General features: G+C 33.6%; 1 protein-coding gene across 1 annotated transcript; it reads left to right on the forward strand.

The window, feature by feature from the left end:
* The first annotated feature begins 492 nt into the window (after positions 1-492).
* On the forward strand, positions 493-17,312 carry LOC106710674. The gene is made up of 18 exons (XM_045685361.1): positions 493-3,575; positions 4,045-4,174; positions 4,677-4,791; positions 5,387-5,462; positions 5,920-6,063; positions 7,577-7,727; positions 8,438-8,523; positions 8,717-8,875; positions 9,530-9,679; positions 10,166-10,286; positions 10,835-10,943; positions 11,303-11,388; positions 12,230-12,351; positions 13,108-13,182; positions 15,113-15,234; positions 16,203-16,314; positions 16,673-16,697; positions 17,231-17,312. Exons 1-18 carry the CDS (start codon positions 798-800, stop codon positions 17,260-17,262), a joined length of 4,593 nt encoding a protein of 1,530 aa, XP_045541317.1. The 5' UTR covers positions 493-797; the 3' UTR covers positions 17,263-17,312.
* Positions 17,313-18,293: the final 981 nt, after the last annotated feature.

Genomic DNA, 18,293 nt, shown 5'->3' on the forward strand with positions numbered 1-18,293 from the left:
ATTATTCAGGCCCTATTGAAGGATTTGGTAGTATTAGTAATAATATCAAACCAACGGTTTATCCTGAACAGGCTAATACTTTCCAAGGGTCCTTATATACTCCACAATTACCAGCCCAACAATTTTCTAATGATTCAGGAATAAACTCGGCTTCAGTTCAATCTACAGATCCATTTGCTGCTACGGGACTGGCTGGCAATGTAGGAGTTTATCAACAATTTGATAATCCTCAACCACAAGCGCAAAGCCACGTACAACCTGAATACAATACTGCTTTCGATTTGAGTAGACAGACAACGGAATATTTTGAAAGTCCTTCGCAAGAATCCAAAGGTTTTGGAATCATTGGTTCTTTGAAATCTAAGCTTAGCTCCATTGATCTTAATAAGATTCAAAATTCAGTTACCACATTTTTCGACCCAGCTTATAATTATACTAAAATGGACGCAACCAATCAAGAAAATATTTATGGATCATACCCATTAGAGAAAGTACATGACAATAGTAATTTAGAAATATACGTACCTACTGCAGAACCAGCTTCACATTCGTTTGGTTATCAATTACCTGGAAACTCTGTTAGTAATACTTCTGGTAATATTCAACAAATCCCATATAATTATTTTCAAGACCAAACATCGGCTTCTACAAGCTCTGATAAGCTTGTTCATACTTACAATACCACTGAACCTAATCAAAAAGATACATCGCCTTGGGCTGTAGATTCGACGTATGGATCAAGCAAGAACGAAGATGACTTAAAAGCTGTTGGAACCAAAATCAATAAAAACTTTACAATGCAAGAAAAGGAAACATCCAAATCTAATAACGAACTATCCAGTTTTACTCAAATATTTGCGAACGCAAATACAGACACGAATTCCAATGTTAATTTCGAACCTTACAAAACACAAGTAAGCGAATCAAATTTATGTGACAGTTCGATCTTTTCAGATTCACGATTTCAAGCTAACATACCAATGCAAAATTTGTTCGCACCACCGCATGTAAAAATAGAAGATAAAACTCTAAAACATTTTAATCCAGGTGAAGCTTCGACTACTAAAATACCAGAATGCTTTCCTACTAATAAGAAAGATGAAAGTTCTAAAGATGAACGAAACAAACCTGAAATAACAAATAATGTATCAAATGTTATCAATACTGAAGTGAGTTATAAAATTGCTCCTATTGCAAGTGAATCACAAGTTCCTAAATGGGATAATATTGGGTTTAAGTACTTTGAATCGTCGTCGAATTTACCTAGCGACTCTACATTCGATAGCCAAGCCACTGCTATCGTTAATAAAGAGCTAGCTCAAACAGACGTGTTCGTCGATTCCAAGGCCCATCAAGGATTTATATTCGATCAGAATGCTGCAGATTTTTTTGATAGTCCTTTATCTACTGAGAACAAAGTAATAGAAACTGTCTTAGAAACGGTGTTAAAAGAAGAAGAAAACGACCATGATTTAAGTATTTGTGAAACCTGTAGAGAGGTTAATAAACCTGAAGAAAAGGAAGTTGAAAATCTAACAGATCAATTGATTGAAAATATAATAGCACCAATACAACTGTCTAATCCTGTCGAAGTACCATTTACTGGAAATGATAATCCAGACGTAAATAGGACTGATTTTGAGCCCAATCAATGTGCTGAAATCTCACATATTACAGAAGAAACCATTGAAACAATACAAGAACATGCTGTGACAGACCTTATGGATGATTTTAAAAATAGTTCAGCTATGCCCAAAAATTACGGATGGCTAATAGAGGAAACCGCTTTGTCTGGCAATAATGTTCTTCTAGAACATGACTACACTTTACAAACAGATAACACGACTTCAGGACTCTTCCAAAATAATTCCATGACCATAGAAGAGATACCAACTAATGCAAGCGATGAAATCAAAGCGGAGTATAAAAATTCATTCGATGAACCGCTAACAGTATTTCCAAGACAAATGAGTATTCCTTCTGCTCCTCCAGCTGAAGAGGATTCAAAATCCGATGAAAGTGGTTTAGATGTTCACTCCATAGAACAAGACGCGACAAAAGACTTCCCTATATACGACGATAATGTTATCGAACCATCAGAAACGGATGACGATAAAATTGAGTTCAGAGAACGCGAGAAAAGTTCCGAAGAATCAATTCCAGAAAACGATACGTTTACTAATAGAATAGAGAGATATAAAAAAATGGAGGAGACACTTGATCATAGTCATGAAGTTTTAAAAACTACCGAAAGTTCATCAATATACGAAGTAGCTACTTCAACGAGTCCATCTACAACTATCGCTTCGTACTTCGACACTGGGAATTATGCGGTAGAAAATTTCTACCGAAACTCATTAACTTCTCAATCTGTGTCAAATCTGAACGTCGCACAATCACAGAATCCCATGACAATTATGAGAGCGCCGCCTGGCTTCGAATCTTTATATCCAAAACAGTTCTATATTGTGCCAAATGAAAATTATAATGCATTTGCAACACCAGATGTAAATTCCAGTCAAAAATCAGTAACGTATGTTTTGCCTGATAGTAACGTATATTTTGATTTAGCGAAACCTGAATCCTCACGCTTGACTTATTCATACGTTCCGCCCACTGAAACAAATGTTAAACCAGCCAGTATTATGACAGAAGAATCGACAAATGAAACGAATATTGAGGCTAAGAACATCTTAACAACGGATACAACAGAAAATGATATTAAATTACCAGATTTTGCAACTGTTTTTGGAACAATAAACAAAGACCACCAAGAAAATATTGAAGAAGCTTCACCTACTTTGTCAAACACGGAAACTACCACTAAAGCAATATCTGAATTAACTGAGACTAATAGATCAGTATCATCATCATCCGATTCAAAAAACGTTGAACCAGAACCAACACGTAATAGGGAAAGTCCTGACGTTTATGATTTCAGTAGATTATCAAGTTACTTTACATCACCATCCCAAACTGACCCATCGAAGTCTTTTTTTGAATTAAGCCAATCAGAAAATCATTACCGACAAGAAAAGACTTCCACATCAACTAGCAAATGTGATAAATTAAACATTCCACATGAAAAATACGTTTCTAGTATGAATTTAATTAAAGATTTGACATCACCCTCAAACATAACATCCATTCCAAAAGAACAAATAGTTAGGACTGTCAATTACTTTACTGTTCTTTACGATAATGATTCTTTTAATCATAATAAAAAAGAATCTAAAACTTCAATTCCACTTGATGTAACAGATTCTGATATAAATATAGATATAACTCCAGTATCAAATATTGAATGTACTCAAGTAGATGTTATCGAAACTTGTAAGCATTGCTGTAGTATAGAAAGCGGTCTATTTAGAGATATAAATGTTGAAAATTTAAATAATCTAGGTAACAATAAAGTTAAAATTAGACAATTTATGAATAAAGATAGTTCTGAATTAAAGAAAGACGTCAATATGGAAGCTAAGAAAGAAGCAACTGGTGACAGATCGTTTACTGTGAATTTTGATAATATCACAATAGAAGATGAAAAAGGAGAAAATGTCGCGATGATGACTGAGGTATTGATGAGTTTTTATTAATCTCTTTTGTAACAAAACGAAAATTTTGATTCACGCATATTAATATTATAGGAGACAAGAATGTATGATTTTTTCCCAATAATAAGCAATAGAACCTTAAAAATTGATGGGTGCTATAAAGCATGTATGTATTTCCGCATGTGGAAACTGTGACTTATATATTTTCCTACTAGCTGTCGCGTGCGACTCCGTCCGCGCGTCATTAACAAAACTTAATTTGTAGCCTATGAATTCTTCCAGAATATATTCTACATCTATGCTAAATTTCATCGAGATCTGTTGAGCCGTACTGGTACCTTCTAACAAACATCCATCCATCCATCCATCTAAAAATTAGCAATTATAATATATTTAAGATATCTAAATAGATTTTCTGACCCTATAGCAGTTCCTGTTACCGGGCTAGATAATTTTATCTCATCTGATTAAGTTCTTCTACGTCTTCCAGAATCGTTCATCCGGAGAGTACAGTCCAGTCAAACACCACTGGTTCTACCGTATGGATAGTGAGGGGAAGTCGTTATGGAAAGGCTTCTCTACTGTCGATTCCACTGCTCTGGAAAATGCCTTCGTTAGCCGTAAGTTTATTCACTGCTGTAGTATTCATACAAAAAGACATCATGACAATTTTTTTTTTCGAATGAATAAAAAATTATTACTTTTTTGAATATTTAAGTTGTGGAAATCATGTTTCTATTTTGATACTTTTTTTTTTTTTGTTAAACTCAATCTAAGTGTCGAAACGTGAGTTTCCGAGACCGAAGTCTCGGTTTAAAACTATATTGTTATCTCTGTTTTGTCAAAGATAATGACAGGGATGACGATATAGTTTATACAGATATTTTGGTCTCGGCAACCAACAGTAAGTAATTTAATAAAATTGTGTCATTTTTTATTTTGCAAAACTGGGGTTATATTTTTCGGGTGTGTCCATTCTATTGGAACTTTCTTAAGCCCAAACGGAATCAGCAAATTTAAAAGATAGTGTTATGTCTTTGATACCTATTTTTTTCCGAAGCAAATAATTAATTAATTATATTAGTTAATTTGTAAGATGTATTTATTTAATTAATTTTCCAGCGGAATTATCAGAAAGAACACTAGTGCCGACTGACGGTGGTCGATATGATGTGAACGTGGTGGGCAGACTTCGAGTACCCGTCTACTGGTCCGGCAATCCGACTAATGTTATGCGGTTAGTAGTTTTAATTTTAGTGTTGGTAAGAATACGTCCTAGGTCTTCTGTGTCATCGAGTTTAATGGTTACTGTAGTAATAGCATTGATGGACGGAAATTGTTATTACTCGTATCTTTAAAAATTTATCATTCACTAGCTGTCACCCGCAGCTTCGTCTTTCTTTATCAGTAGCATATTTGTTATTCCAGAATATATTCTATATCCATGCTAAATTTCATCGAGATCTATTGAGCCGTTCTGGAGATACCTTCTAACAAACATCCATCCATCCATCTCAACTTTAGCATTCATAGTATTAGTAAGATAGGTGTGGCCACCTTAAGTTCGCCGAAATGGCGGAGCGATCGCTGTCTATAGACATCTGCAATTGCAGATGCGTTGCCTACCTTTAATCTATGGAGGAGGAGACGCACAGAAAGGGAATATTTTCGCTTTCTATGCGTCCTCTCCATATCCACTTCCCCGTCCCATCCTTTCCTTATAAGAAAAGGGTGGCATGAACAGAAGACTAAAATTAGAACACTGGAACGAGGTGTCATTCAGGTACAGTCAGTTTTTATTTTTCATTTATTTTTATTGTGTTGAACTTCAGATGCAGTTGGTTCTACAAAGGCACCACCGATGCGAGATATGTACCCTATTCGGAGCTCGTGGCTGAGAAATTAGAGGTAAGATAATTTCATTTAATATGTTTCAAAATGTTTATTGTCATTTAAACTCAAACTTAGCGTCCCAACAAACTTTAAAGTTTATTTGAAAACAAATTAAATATAGGTACAGTCAGAGCACTTCGCGGTGTTCCGCTTACATAAGAATTGACTTGTATCTTGCGACAGGAGAAACTCAACCACTTTTTATAAATTAACCAATTTACGCAGAGATTTACGAAAACGACTTCATAATAGTAAAAAACAATTACTCATGTACTGATACGCTTTTTTTCGTAAAGACTTATTTCAAACCTGCGTCCTATTAGTTGAACATTCAAATGACTGTCACTTTTAAAGTGGCATACCGTCAAATTTCCCAATAGTACGTACATCTAAGATTTTGCAATGTCAAAATGCAGTGGAAACCCACTGTTAGCAATTTATATAATTCGAGTATTCTTTTCTCTATCCTCAGGAGGAATACAAGCATGGTATCCTAACGGGTGAATGGCATAGGAGATTGATACTGCCGAATGGTGAACTTGTGGTGATGCACGGACCTAGTGTCATGGTGCACTTCCTGCAGACCAGCACAGATGATACCTTCAGCTCTTCTTCTGTGAGTATATAAAGTCTTAAATAGCAGAGGGGGTTTAGCAACAAGGGGGTTTAAACCGCAATTTGACGAAAAATTGTACAGTCTGAAGTTACCTATGACTGTTAATATTAACAGGGGATTCGATGTAAAAGGGGGCTTAGTAGTAAGGGGGTATAAGGCGCAATAGTTACTAAGCAAATTATAACGTAGTCTATAAGATTAATTCTATCGCTGCCTTCAGTTCAGTAACAAAGGCTTAGATGTCAAAGGGGGTTTAATAATATGGGGGTCTAACCAGCAACATCTTTATTAGATATGGTATTATGAAACTAAATTGATTCTAATACAGTTAAAGTAGCTTAGATATCAAAAAGGGCTTAGTTTTTATATGTCATAAGGTGGTAAATGAGACGAAGAGTAATTTGCCGAAGTAGCGAAGGGACCTTGCCTTGCTTACCTTTATTCAAAGGAGTAAGAGACATATAGGAGGTATATCCCTCTTCCTATGCCCTATCCTTCGTCAAAGCCACTTTCCCTTCACATCCTATCCTTAGCGTAGTTTAAGGTTATCAAATTGCTTTTAAATCCTATACCCTTATCCATTTCTTCCAGCGTCTATCCTATAGGAAGAGAGTGTACCGTTCTCCTTCAACGAGTTATATGAACCCATGTGAGATAGGTCACAATGACCATCTGGTACTATTTGTACACGGCGCGGGCCAGAACCGGTACGCCAATAATAATGTTAGAGACATTTATTTATAATCTATCAAACTAATATTATAAATGCGAATGTATAGATGGATGGATGGATGGATGGATGTTTGTTTGAAGGTATCTCCGGAACGTCTCAACAGATCTTGATGAAATTTGTCACAGATGTAGAACATAGTCTGGTAGAACACATAAGCTATTACGTTTTTTTTTTGTTGATGTCGCGCGGACGGAGTCGCGTGCGACTGCTAGTTTATATATAAATAAAATTGCAGTGTTTGTATGTAATGTTAGGAAAAAAATATTTCGTAAAAGTGATGCATTTGAGTTGCTGATTATGGAGAACAAATTATTAAAATGTTTGTCTGTCTGTTTGCAAATGTGTGTTTGTTACGTGTTATCTCAGGAACTGGTGAACAGATTTTGATGGAACTTTGACTGGAAGGTAGCTGATGTGTGCGAGAGTGACATAGGATATTTTTTTTTTCAATTCTCCGCTGATGAAGTTGTAAAGGCAGAAGATTATTAGTTTTAAAAAACCCATACATCATCATATAAAAGTATAGATGGATTGTATGAAAGAAGATATGAGTAAGAAGTGAAAGTTACCCAAATTAATGACGTGTAGCATTTAACTTGGCACGTCGATAATAAGAGTACTCTTTTACCCGACGTGCCAATTCAAGCGCCTGACAATTTATAATAGTTAATCGGTAATTAAAAGAAATAACTATTGTTATAGACTGAACGGATCGAGAAAGAAGTCGGAAAAGATTTTCATCGAATTGGGTAATATTATATTATATATCTCTCTATTTAGCAAACGACAACACGACCTCGTGTAGTTCGGAGGGGGGTGGCAGAGAGCGAGATTGAAGATACGGAGCCGGGACAAGTGGATCATTTACTGTTGCTATGTCACGGCGTCGGCTCCGCTTGCGATATGAGGTTCCGTCCTGTTGAAGAAGTCGGTAAGACGACTTTGTATCTTATGCACTAAGAAATAAGGTTCATTTTTAGACTAAAGTAACCAATTTTATTTTCGTTAGATGTCAAGATGATTTTGAATCTTATGTTCTAAGAAATAAGGTCTATTTTTAGATTAAATTGTCTAATTTTATTTATGTCAATAAGTCGGAAAGATGATTTTGAATCTTATGAACTAAGAAATAAGATCTATTTTTAGATTAAATTGTCTAATTTTATTTATGTCAATAAGTCGGAAAGATGATTTTGAATCTTATGAACTAAGAAATAAGATCTATTTTTAGATTAAATTGTCTAATTTTATTTATGTCAATAAGTCGGAAAGATGATTTTGAATCTTATGAACTAAGAAATAAGATCTATTTTTAGATTAAATTGTCTAATTTTATTTATGTCAATAAGTCGGAAAGATGATTTTGAATCTTATGAACTAAGAAATAAGATCTATTTTTAAATTAAATAGAATTTATTTTCATTTTAAGTCAAGTCGGTAAGACAATCAATTTTAGTTCTTATGTTTTTGAAAATAAGGTCTATTTTTTATTGCAATTGATTTTATTATCTAAAAAATTGAGACTTTAAGCCAATTGATTAACAATTTTAAGTCTTATGAACTAGGACATAAGGTATATTATTAATAAAAGGCTTAAAAAATCAGGTAATCTTTATTTTATTTAAATATTTTCATCCACAGTTGACGACTTCCGAACTACGAGCCTTCAATTGATTCAGTCTCATTACAAAAACTCTTACGAAAGTGGAGTAGTCGGCAGAATAGAGGTGAGTTTTAGCAGAGAGTGACAATTTATTGTTATACTAACTGTCGCCCGCGATTCTGTCCGCGCGGAATTAAAAAAAACTTAATAAGTTTTATTAATAAGTTTTTTTTTTATTCCGAGCGGACGAAGTCGCAGGCAAAAGCTAGTGATACTTAATTATCGTTCTTCTATCAGGGTTTTTATGTACTTTCCAGGTTCTACCAATATCTTGGCATTCAACTTTACATTCCGGAGAGAATGGAGTTGATAAAAGACTAGCTCAGATCACACTTGACAGTATACCTAGACTTAGGAATTTTACCAATGACACTGTATTAGATGTACTCTTCTATACAAGTCCTGTTTATTGTCAGGTAAGAGAGAGAGAGAGTGAGACATTATAGTCATAAGAGAGAACGAAACATAGTCGTAGTCGTAAGAGGGAGTGAGACAGATTTGTGGTCGTAAACATTTATGTCGTAGATTGATTGTCAACTTGGTCATTTTAAAGTCGGTCTAGACAGTAACTGTTGGTAACTGAAGCTTACGTTAACGCAACTTACGTTATTTAATTTACTCAAATTAAATATTATTATGTAAATAAATTTTGTAAAATGGACAGATATTGATTATAGTTTAGATCGATTGTAAATTATTTAATTGTAAAATCTGTACGTAAGATTAATTACTAATATCTTCTTTTATCATATATTTATATGCATCATCAGCTCACTATACATCCCCACTGAGGGTCTCAGAGTCTACCCTAAGTTAGAGGTGACTAGATCATAGTCAACCACAGTCAAGTGCGGGTTGACTTCACACATATCATTGAATATCTTCTCAGATATGTGCAGCATCACAATGTTTTCCTTCATCGTAAGAACGTTGAATAAATGTACATATGTGAATTGAAAAATACTTTGGTACATGGCGGGATTCGAACCCATGGCCTGCAGATTGCAAGTCAAATGCTAAACCTCTGAGCCACCGCCGGTCGTGTTTATTAGTGACATATTTTTTTACAGACAATAATTGACACAGTGTGCAAGGAATTGAATCGTATATACAGCCTTTTTAAGTCCAGAAACCCTACCTTTACTGGAGGAGTGTCATTGGGAGGTCATTCTTTAGGCAGTGTCATACTTTACGATCTACTATGTCATCAGAAACCATTGGTAAGTGATAAGAAAGTATTTATATAGTTTGATATTTGTAACCAAAGACCCTGTTTCTTAAATTTAATGTTTTAAACCTTTGATATTTGACTTTAACCTTTGACTTTGATATTGACAGGAGGGTAATGTTTTTTGTATATGTATCCATTGTGATATTCTATAGCCTAAACGACTTTAAGGAATTTTCAAGTGAAGTGTCATAGGATCCGTATTCTTCCCCTGAGTGTCATAGGCATATTTTCAGTGGGATTTTATAAGTTTTCAAGTAAAAAAATAATCAAAAAATGGGACCCATCTGCACTACCTTTCGATTAAAATAATTTTTATCAAAATCGGAGCACCAGGGGCGGAGCTTCGCGGTAACATAAAAAAATACAGTCGAATTGATAACCTCCTTCTTTTTTAAGTCGAATAACAAATAGTGTTATTACTATTCGACTTAAAATTTACGATTTGTTTGTAATAGATTGCTTGTTTTGTTAAAAGGATGAAATGTGTTCTGATAAGAAATACGTCAATGGCAAAGCCGGGACAGGACAACCTACTGTCAAATATCCGAGATTAGAATTCAAACCAGATGCATTGTATGCACTTGGCAGTCCTATTGGTAAGTTTTATCAAAGTTTTCATTAGTCTTTGTTGATTTTTTTATATTTTTTAACATAAATTTATAAATATTGGAACTTAGATTCATTGGAGAATAAAAATATATATTTTGGATGGATTTGAGATAGTTACATTATATAAAGATGGACAATGGACAATTTCGATACATTTCCACTAGTTTTAGAATCAGCTCACTATACGTACCCACTGAGGGTCTCAGAGTCTACCCTAAGTTAGTGACGACTAGGTTATAGTCAACCACAGCCAAGTTTGAGTTGACTTCACACATATCATTGAATTTCTTCTCAGATATGTGCAGCATCACAATGTTTTCCTTCATCGTAAGAACGTCGGATAAATGTACATATGTTAATCAAAAAACACATTGGTATATGGCGGGATTCGAACCCAGGATCTGCTGATTATGATTCAAGTGCTTAACCTCTGAGCCACCGACGCTCTCCAAATGAAAATACGCTCTTAATAAAGAAGTCGCATCAATAAATTTGATATCTTTTAAAATGTCTAAAAAATAATTTAAAATTCCAGCTATATTCGAATGTATCCGAGGTGTAGAAATGCTCGGTTCTGATTTCTGTTTACCGACTTGCAGAAAGTTTTTTAATATCTTCCATCCTTATGATCCAATTGCTTACAGGTGAGTGGTACATCCTAAACCAGGGATTCCCAAACTTTGGACAAGTGACCCCCTTTTCCAAAATAAACTTATGTTACCTTATGTGTTACCTCATGGCCAAATTACCTAGTTTTTAGATATTTTTTTTTTTCATTCTGACTTAGGTCAATAGAAGACAGAGTGAGAATTAGCAATGCTTTAAGTTCGATATCGACCACTTTGGTAATCCATGTTCTGGACCGATTAGAAACTGACAATATTTTTACACTATCAGTGACATTTTTCAATCGATTTTTTTATATTTGTTTGTAATTTTCCTAGATACATTGTAAATTGATTAATTTCATATGAAAATAACGTTGAAAAATATTTAATTTCAGAATCGAACCCCTTATCAACCCTCAATTACGTAATGTGAAACCCTTTCAAATACCACATCATAAGGGCAGGAAGAGAATGCATTTAGGTAAGTTTTAACACGTTACAAACAGACGGACAAACATTTTAATAATTTGTTTTCCATAATCAGCAACTCAAATGCATCAAATTTACGAAATATGATTTTTTTCCCAACATCACATACAGACACTGCAATTTTATTTATATATATAGACTAGCAGTCGCCCGTGACTCCGTCCGCGCGACAATGAATTAAAAAAAAAAATTATATTTGAAATGCAAATAAAAAATTATTTCGAAGCGCATTTTTTTAATTCATAAATTTTCACACAGTGACGTCACACTATATAGGGTGAGTTCTCACAAATGTGACTAGTTGTGACAATCACGGGGGAGGGGTTAAAAAAATAGTAACGTTCGTGTGACATAATCTTACTATCTTACTAATATGTATTATAAATGCGAATTTTTAATTGTATGGATGGATGGATGAATGTTTGTTAGAAGGTATCTCCAAAATGCTCAACGGATCTCGATGTAACTTGGCATACATATAAAACATAGTCTTCTTATAAAGTTTTTTTTTTAAATTCCGCGCGACAGTCACCGGCGATAGCAAGTTTATGTATAAGTTTATTTATAACGTTATTTAGGTAAACGTATTTAGATAGGTTTGTTATAATTTCACATTTATATCAAACTAGCTGTTACCTGCGACTTTGTCCGTGCGGTATTAAAAAAAAACGTAATAAGTAGTCCACGTTTTCTTCCAGACTATGTTCTACATCTGTTACAAATTTCATCAAGATCTGTTGAGTTGTTGATGTCTTCAAACATACATCCATACATCTAAACATTCGTATTTATAATATTAGTAAGATTGTTATATATTTTGTTATAATATGTAGAATTGAAGGACACAATGGCGCGTGTGGGCGCGGACATTAAACAAAAATTAATAGAGTCAATAAGAAGTACATGGTCCAGTATGTGGAAGACACAACCACCTAATGATAGACAATTGGAGAAGGTAAGTTTTGCCCGACTAACATTTACCCGACTCATAGTTAAGTAGGTTATTTTCTTTTGTGACTTGACTGACTTAAGATATGGTTTACCCGATTGAAAAATGTTAAATTATAATCAGTCGGGTAAATGTTAATAATAATGATATTTGCCCGACTATTTGATTGAAAATTAGTTACATCTGTTAACATCATCAACCTATCCTTATCCCTATGTAGGGTAGGCACAGTATGTACTTCTCCATACATCTTTATCAGCTGTCATATCTGAATTTACCCCCTTCTTACGAATATCTTCTTTCACACAATCCATACATACATTTTTTGGTCTTCCTCTATCTTTATATCTATCCACATTCAATCTGACTGACTATAGAATAAAATTTAGCTTTATTTTCCTTTGTAAGCAAAATATAATTTGATTTGTTTTATTTATATAATAGCTTTTACCCGCAACTTGGTCCGCGCGGAATAAAAAATAGAAAACGGGGTAAAAATTATCCTATGTCCGTTTCCTGGTTCTAAGCTACCTCCCCATCAATTTTCAGCTAAATCAGTTCGACCTATCTTGAGTTATAAATAGTGTAACTAACACCACTTTCTGACTATATATATAGATTTACAAGTACATACAAAATAACAGATTTTTTTATCTAATATACTTTTTTTTTATTGTAACAAAAAAATTACTAGTAAATTACTTTAAATTCTTAAACTGTAAAATGCAAAAATCTTTAAAGTGAATTTTTTACTTCTTTCAGGTAGTAGAAGAAGAGATGGAGAAAGAACAACTGGCAGAAGATAATAAAGAAGACCCCGTTAATGACACTACCGAGGTAAGCATTTATGAGAGTTTTTATATATGTCAATTTTATTGTAACACCCTGTATCTTAAATGACTGAACAGATTTTGACGAGTGTGGTGTCATTTGATTGGTATTTTTGCAAAGAGTGTCATAACAAGCTGTTTTTTTTCTGGATAGAACTCAAAAGCTACGGAACTAATTTAAAAAATTCTATCCCCAATTGATATACTATATTACCAGTTTTTTTTAATTCTGTGCAAATGAAGTCACAGGCAACTGCTAGTATATTATAAGATGGCAAACGAGTAAGCGGCAATCTAAATTCGCTGAAATAGCGAATTCAACTTTGGTAGACGTCAAAAACAACATCAGTTGCATGAATTGTCCTCGCTCAGTGAAATACCACGACCTTACAGAAAACTGGCGTCAAGTTGAAATAATTCTACCTACAGTCTGATGAGTGTGTGTGCTGCAGGACTCATTTTAGACCTCTCCCTTCCCATCCTATTGTTATAAGAGGAAGGGAACGTACGGGAGGAAGAAATATCCTCTTTCTGTGCGCCCTTTCCTCTGTCGATTAACCCTTTAACCGCTTGGCATTTTATCAGCTGCCGTGCCCCCAGCGCCCAGCTCGATACAACAGAAAAAAATACCTACTACAAAGAGGGTTGTATGTAGTTTACCTATTAAAATATCGATAAATAATATCGAAATTTGTTGCAGCGCGATGTTAATTATAAATCTGTGCTTAAATCCAGGGCAACATTTTTTTTACTTTTGGTAGTAGAAAGAATTGAATGCAAAGCCATTAAATATTGTTAATGATTTATTAATTCTCAATATAAAATCAGTCCAGAAATCTTCTTTTAATTTCCCAATAACAAATATATACAATAACAAACTTACATAATAATTCAGTCGTACGTTTATTTTCTAATCAGCCTGCAGTTTAGTCAAGGAAGTCATCTAGGGATGGGAACACTATCATTCACAATTGTCGACATTTGACAACTTATTTGCTTATTTTCAGAAGAATTCAATAAAACTATGTAGAACTATTGTAAAGAAATATTTATTAGTAATTAATTTATTTGTTGTTCTCTGAATAAGTCAATATTAAGAGAACTGCTTTGATGTACATTTTTTTTTACATGTTACTCTTTGAATAATGTCCCAACACTAGTGTCGGATTTCTCCGACGCGGGCGTTTGGCACTAATGAAATTACAAGAGAATATTATCAGTTATTTCACCGAACTTCTTACTTCTTAATATGGCTTTTTAGTACGAACCAAAAGTGTACGACATTACAAATGATTGCTTTATGTATTAAATCTTCATATAATAACATGTTTAAGGCAATATAAAACATGACGAGTCGGAAAAGCCACTAAAAACAAACACAGCTATTTTGTCGGATATATACGACCTAGGCGAAATGGACACGATAACATTGGTCGGATTAATCCGACTCTGGCGGTTAAAGGGTTAAAGATAGGCAACTCATCTGCTACTACTGATGTATATTTGCAATGGTTACTTCGCTATTTAGGCGAATTCAGATAATTGCTTAATCGTTTACCACATTAGATGTATTGTCTGTTTTAAATTGAAACTATTTCAACATAAAATCTATTTTTGGAACGAAGTTCGTTATCGCGCGTTGTGAAAGGGGGCTAGACGGAAAAAATTCTTACGAAAAGTTGTCACGACACTTTTTGCTATAGTAAGTATGTTAACGACGAATGAGCGCTACTTCACCATGGCAACCACGTGACAATATATAACGAAAATTCATAGAAATAAAATGTACTTCTTGTGAAGACTTAAGTTTTTTATTCATAGAATAAACATTGGTTCCTTCACTAATTAATTGAAAGGAACTTCGTTCCATTCGGGTGTCCCAACACACCTCTCAAGTTTTTTTTCTTTTTGATTTTCGTATATATTCTTTCTTTTAGGTAACAAAAGATATGTTAGGTGAATTAAATAAAGGTTGTCGTATAGATTATGTATTACAAGAGGCACCTTTTGAAATGATAAACGAATATTTGTTCGCTATGAGCAGCCATGTTGGTTATTGGTAAGTTTTATAACCTTTATTTTATATCTGATGTACATTTGAAAGGTTTTTTTATGTTATATTTTAATTTGTAAGGTTTTTGATGAAAGATTGTATGTAACAGAGTGTGATAAGAAGAGATGAAGTTAAAAGAGTGAGAAGGTTAGCGTGGATATATGTTGAAGGATGATCATATAAACCAGTGATTGTCAAACTTATTTCTTTCACCGCCCCCTTTGAAAATCAATTATATTTCAGAGCGCCCCTAATTTTTATTCAGCCCCAAAACTCAAAAACCACAACAAAAAAATTCATTACTTTAATTATTTTTAATGCCCCACATTTTTTGGGCCCCTTATCGCCCCCTCGGTTTCAAATGCCCCCAAGGGGGCGTTATCGCCCACTTTGGGAAACACTGATATAAACGTAAAAGTACTAAGATTGAATATGTATGGATACAAATAGAATGATTTGGATGGATTATATGAAGATATGACGGCTGATAGAGATGTATGGAAGTGTAGTATAAAGTACCTACCCTCCCTTTTAATTTGAATTTCTGAAACCAAACTCATTTAACATAATGTTGTCTTTATTTTGTCAAATATAATGACAGGGATATCTTACTAATATTATAAATGCGAATGTTTGTATGGATGTATGGATGTTTGTTGAACAGATCTTGATGAAATGTAGCGCGTTATTTAAACAAAATAACAGCACATTTTTAAGTTTTTAATGTCACGATTAACGGAAGTTAACAAAAGCGTTAACACTTTTTGGAGTTAACTTAAAAGTTAACTCGTTAAGTAAGATGTTAACTTCTTTAATTAACGGATTAACGAGTTACCTTTGCTTAATATGCTTTTTTTTAATTCCGCATGGATGGAGTTACGGGTTATAATAATTCTGATCAGAAGCCACTCTAGTCTTTAGATATAGTGCTAAAACTAGTCAGACTGAGTTGTGTGACTGAGTGTTGTGTGCAGGGAGTCTGAGGACACGATGTTGCTGATGCTGCGCGAGGTGTACTCAGATCGTGGAGTACGTCCTGATGGCTGCGTGCCTCAGAATACTATGACTATGGATAGAATGCGCTTTGTGAGTTGTTTATAAACACTTTTTTATTTCGCACAGACAGAAACGCAGGCGAGAGCTAGTTTTTAACATAAATAATATAGCATTTTAATGTCTATTGAGAATTTGAATAAAGTTTGAATAAAAATGTACGAGTAGCTTAAAAATCAGTTCTTTTTAATTACTCAATTTCAAAGCTTGATATTTTCACTTAGGACAGTTTACGTAGGAGCCATTGATGTACATGTACAACTTGGTCTGTGAAGTTGTGATCGTAAAAAAATATGTTTTTGATTAAAATTTTTATTCTTTTATTTCTCATCTTTTTGATAATTTCAATTTCTTGGTTTTTTCTTAAAAACAAAAAATATTTTTTTTTCAGGAAAACTCCAGTGATATTGGAAAAGGTATTATTTTTTTAATTTAAATATTGAATATAATTTTACTTATTTATAAAGTCAACAGTTAACATTGTTAGACATTAACAACAACATAAGTTGTAGGAATTGTCCTCACTCAGTGAAATAGCACGACCTTACAGAAGACACGCCTCAACTACACTCTCATCTCTGTCTCACACAGGACTTGTTTTACTTCTCTTTTATTATAGGAGGAGGAGATGCATAGGAAGGTTAAATATTCTCTTTTTGTGCGTCTCCTCCTTAGTCGATTGAGGGTAGACAACATATCTGTAATTGCGAATGTCTATTGGCAGCGGTCGCTTTTCCATTTCGGCGAATTCATGTGGCCGCTTGCCATCTTGTAATATAAATAAAAGTCGAAACTTGATAAGCGAGAATCCAAGAGATTGTCATATTTTTCTCGCTTATAGAGGTTTCTATCTAACACAAGTTTCTCGCTTATGCAGGTTTGATTGTCTTCTACGAATTTATTTAAAATATATCGTAAATATAATTCAAATTTATCATATTGTTTACAGATTACCCATCAACTAGTCGAGGCGGAATATAAATAGTTGTAAAAAAATCACAATTTCGTTAAAAAAAATCATATAAAACGTTACAAACATCTCATTACTAAAATATCATCTTACTGAAGATTTTCATTAAAAAAAATATGAATAAAAAGTCCTCTCTCATTTTTTTTTTGACAAAATAAACGTGTATCTATAAAAATATTACCATCAGTGGAATTTCGATGTTTTTTGCATAGCTTAGAACTAGAAGACGGACATAGGAACTTTTTTTATCTTGTGTGTATTTTTTTTATTCCGCGCGAACGAAGTCGCGGGTAAAAGCTAGTATTGAATATTTGCAAAGCTCTTTCCTATCACAAACTAAAAAAAAAATCGTCCAAACATTTTTTAACAATATATCTCACATTGTCATCAGAAATTAAAAATTATTTCTACCTAAAAGAAATTGATGTAAATTTAAAGAAGGAAAAATTTATAAATTTGACACAAATAAAAAGAGATAGTAAAGTTAAAATATATATATAATCTATAAATATCTGGAGTATAAAAGTAAAGCAAATAAAAAGCCTCCGGAGACCTTTTATTCTAGAATTTCCTCAGTATTGTTATTCCAAAATGTACTTCATTATATGTTAATCTTGTAAGAAATACTAGAAAGAAAGAAAGAAAGTTTTTTATTAACACAAAAAAGATTAAACCAAAAAAACAATAACTTATACTAACATAAAATTACACATAATTAATCTGGATATTATGTTACCATTTATGGTTAACTAGCTTTTACCCGCGACTCCGTCCGCGCGGAATAAAAAATAGAAAACGGGGTAAAAATTATCCTATGTCCGTTTCCTGGTTCTAAGCTACCTGCCCACCAATTTTCAGTCAAATCGATTCAGCCGTTCTTGAGTTATAAATAGTGTAACTAACGTGACTTTCTGACTATATATATAGATTAGGGTAATCTTGTGATGCCCACACTAAGCATAGCCTGTATCGTAGGCACCGTACTCTATACATCTATGGATTATATATTTATGGTAAAACTGGTAAATTAAAATATTTATTA

Source organism: Papilio machaon, chromosome 29 (assembly GCF_912999745.1).
Source record: "Papilio machaon chromosome 29, ilPapMach1.1, whole genome shotgun sequence".
Lineage (NCBI taxonomy): Eukaryota > Metazoa > Arthropoda > Insecta > Lepidoptera > Papilionidae > Papilio > Papilio machaon.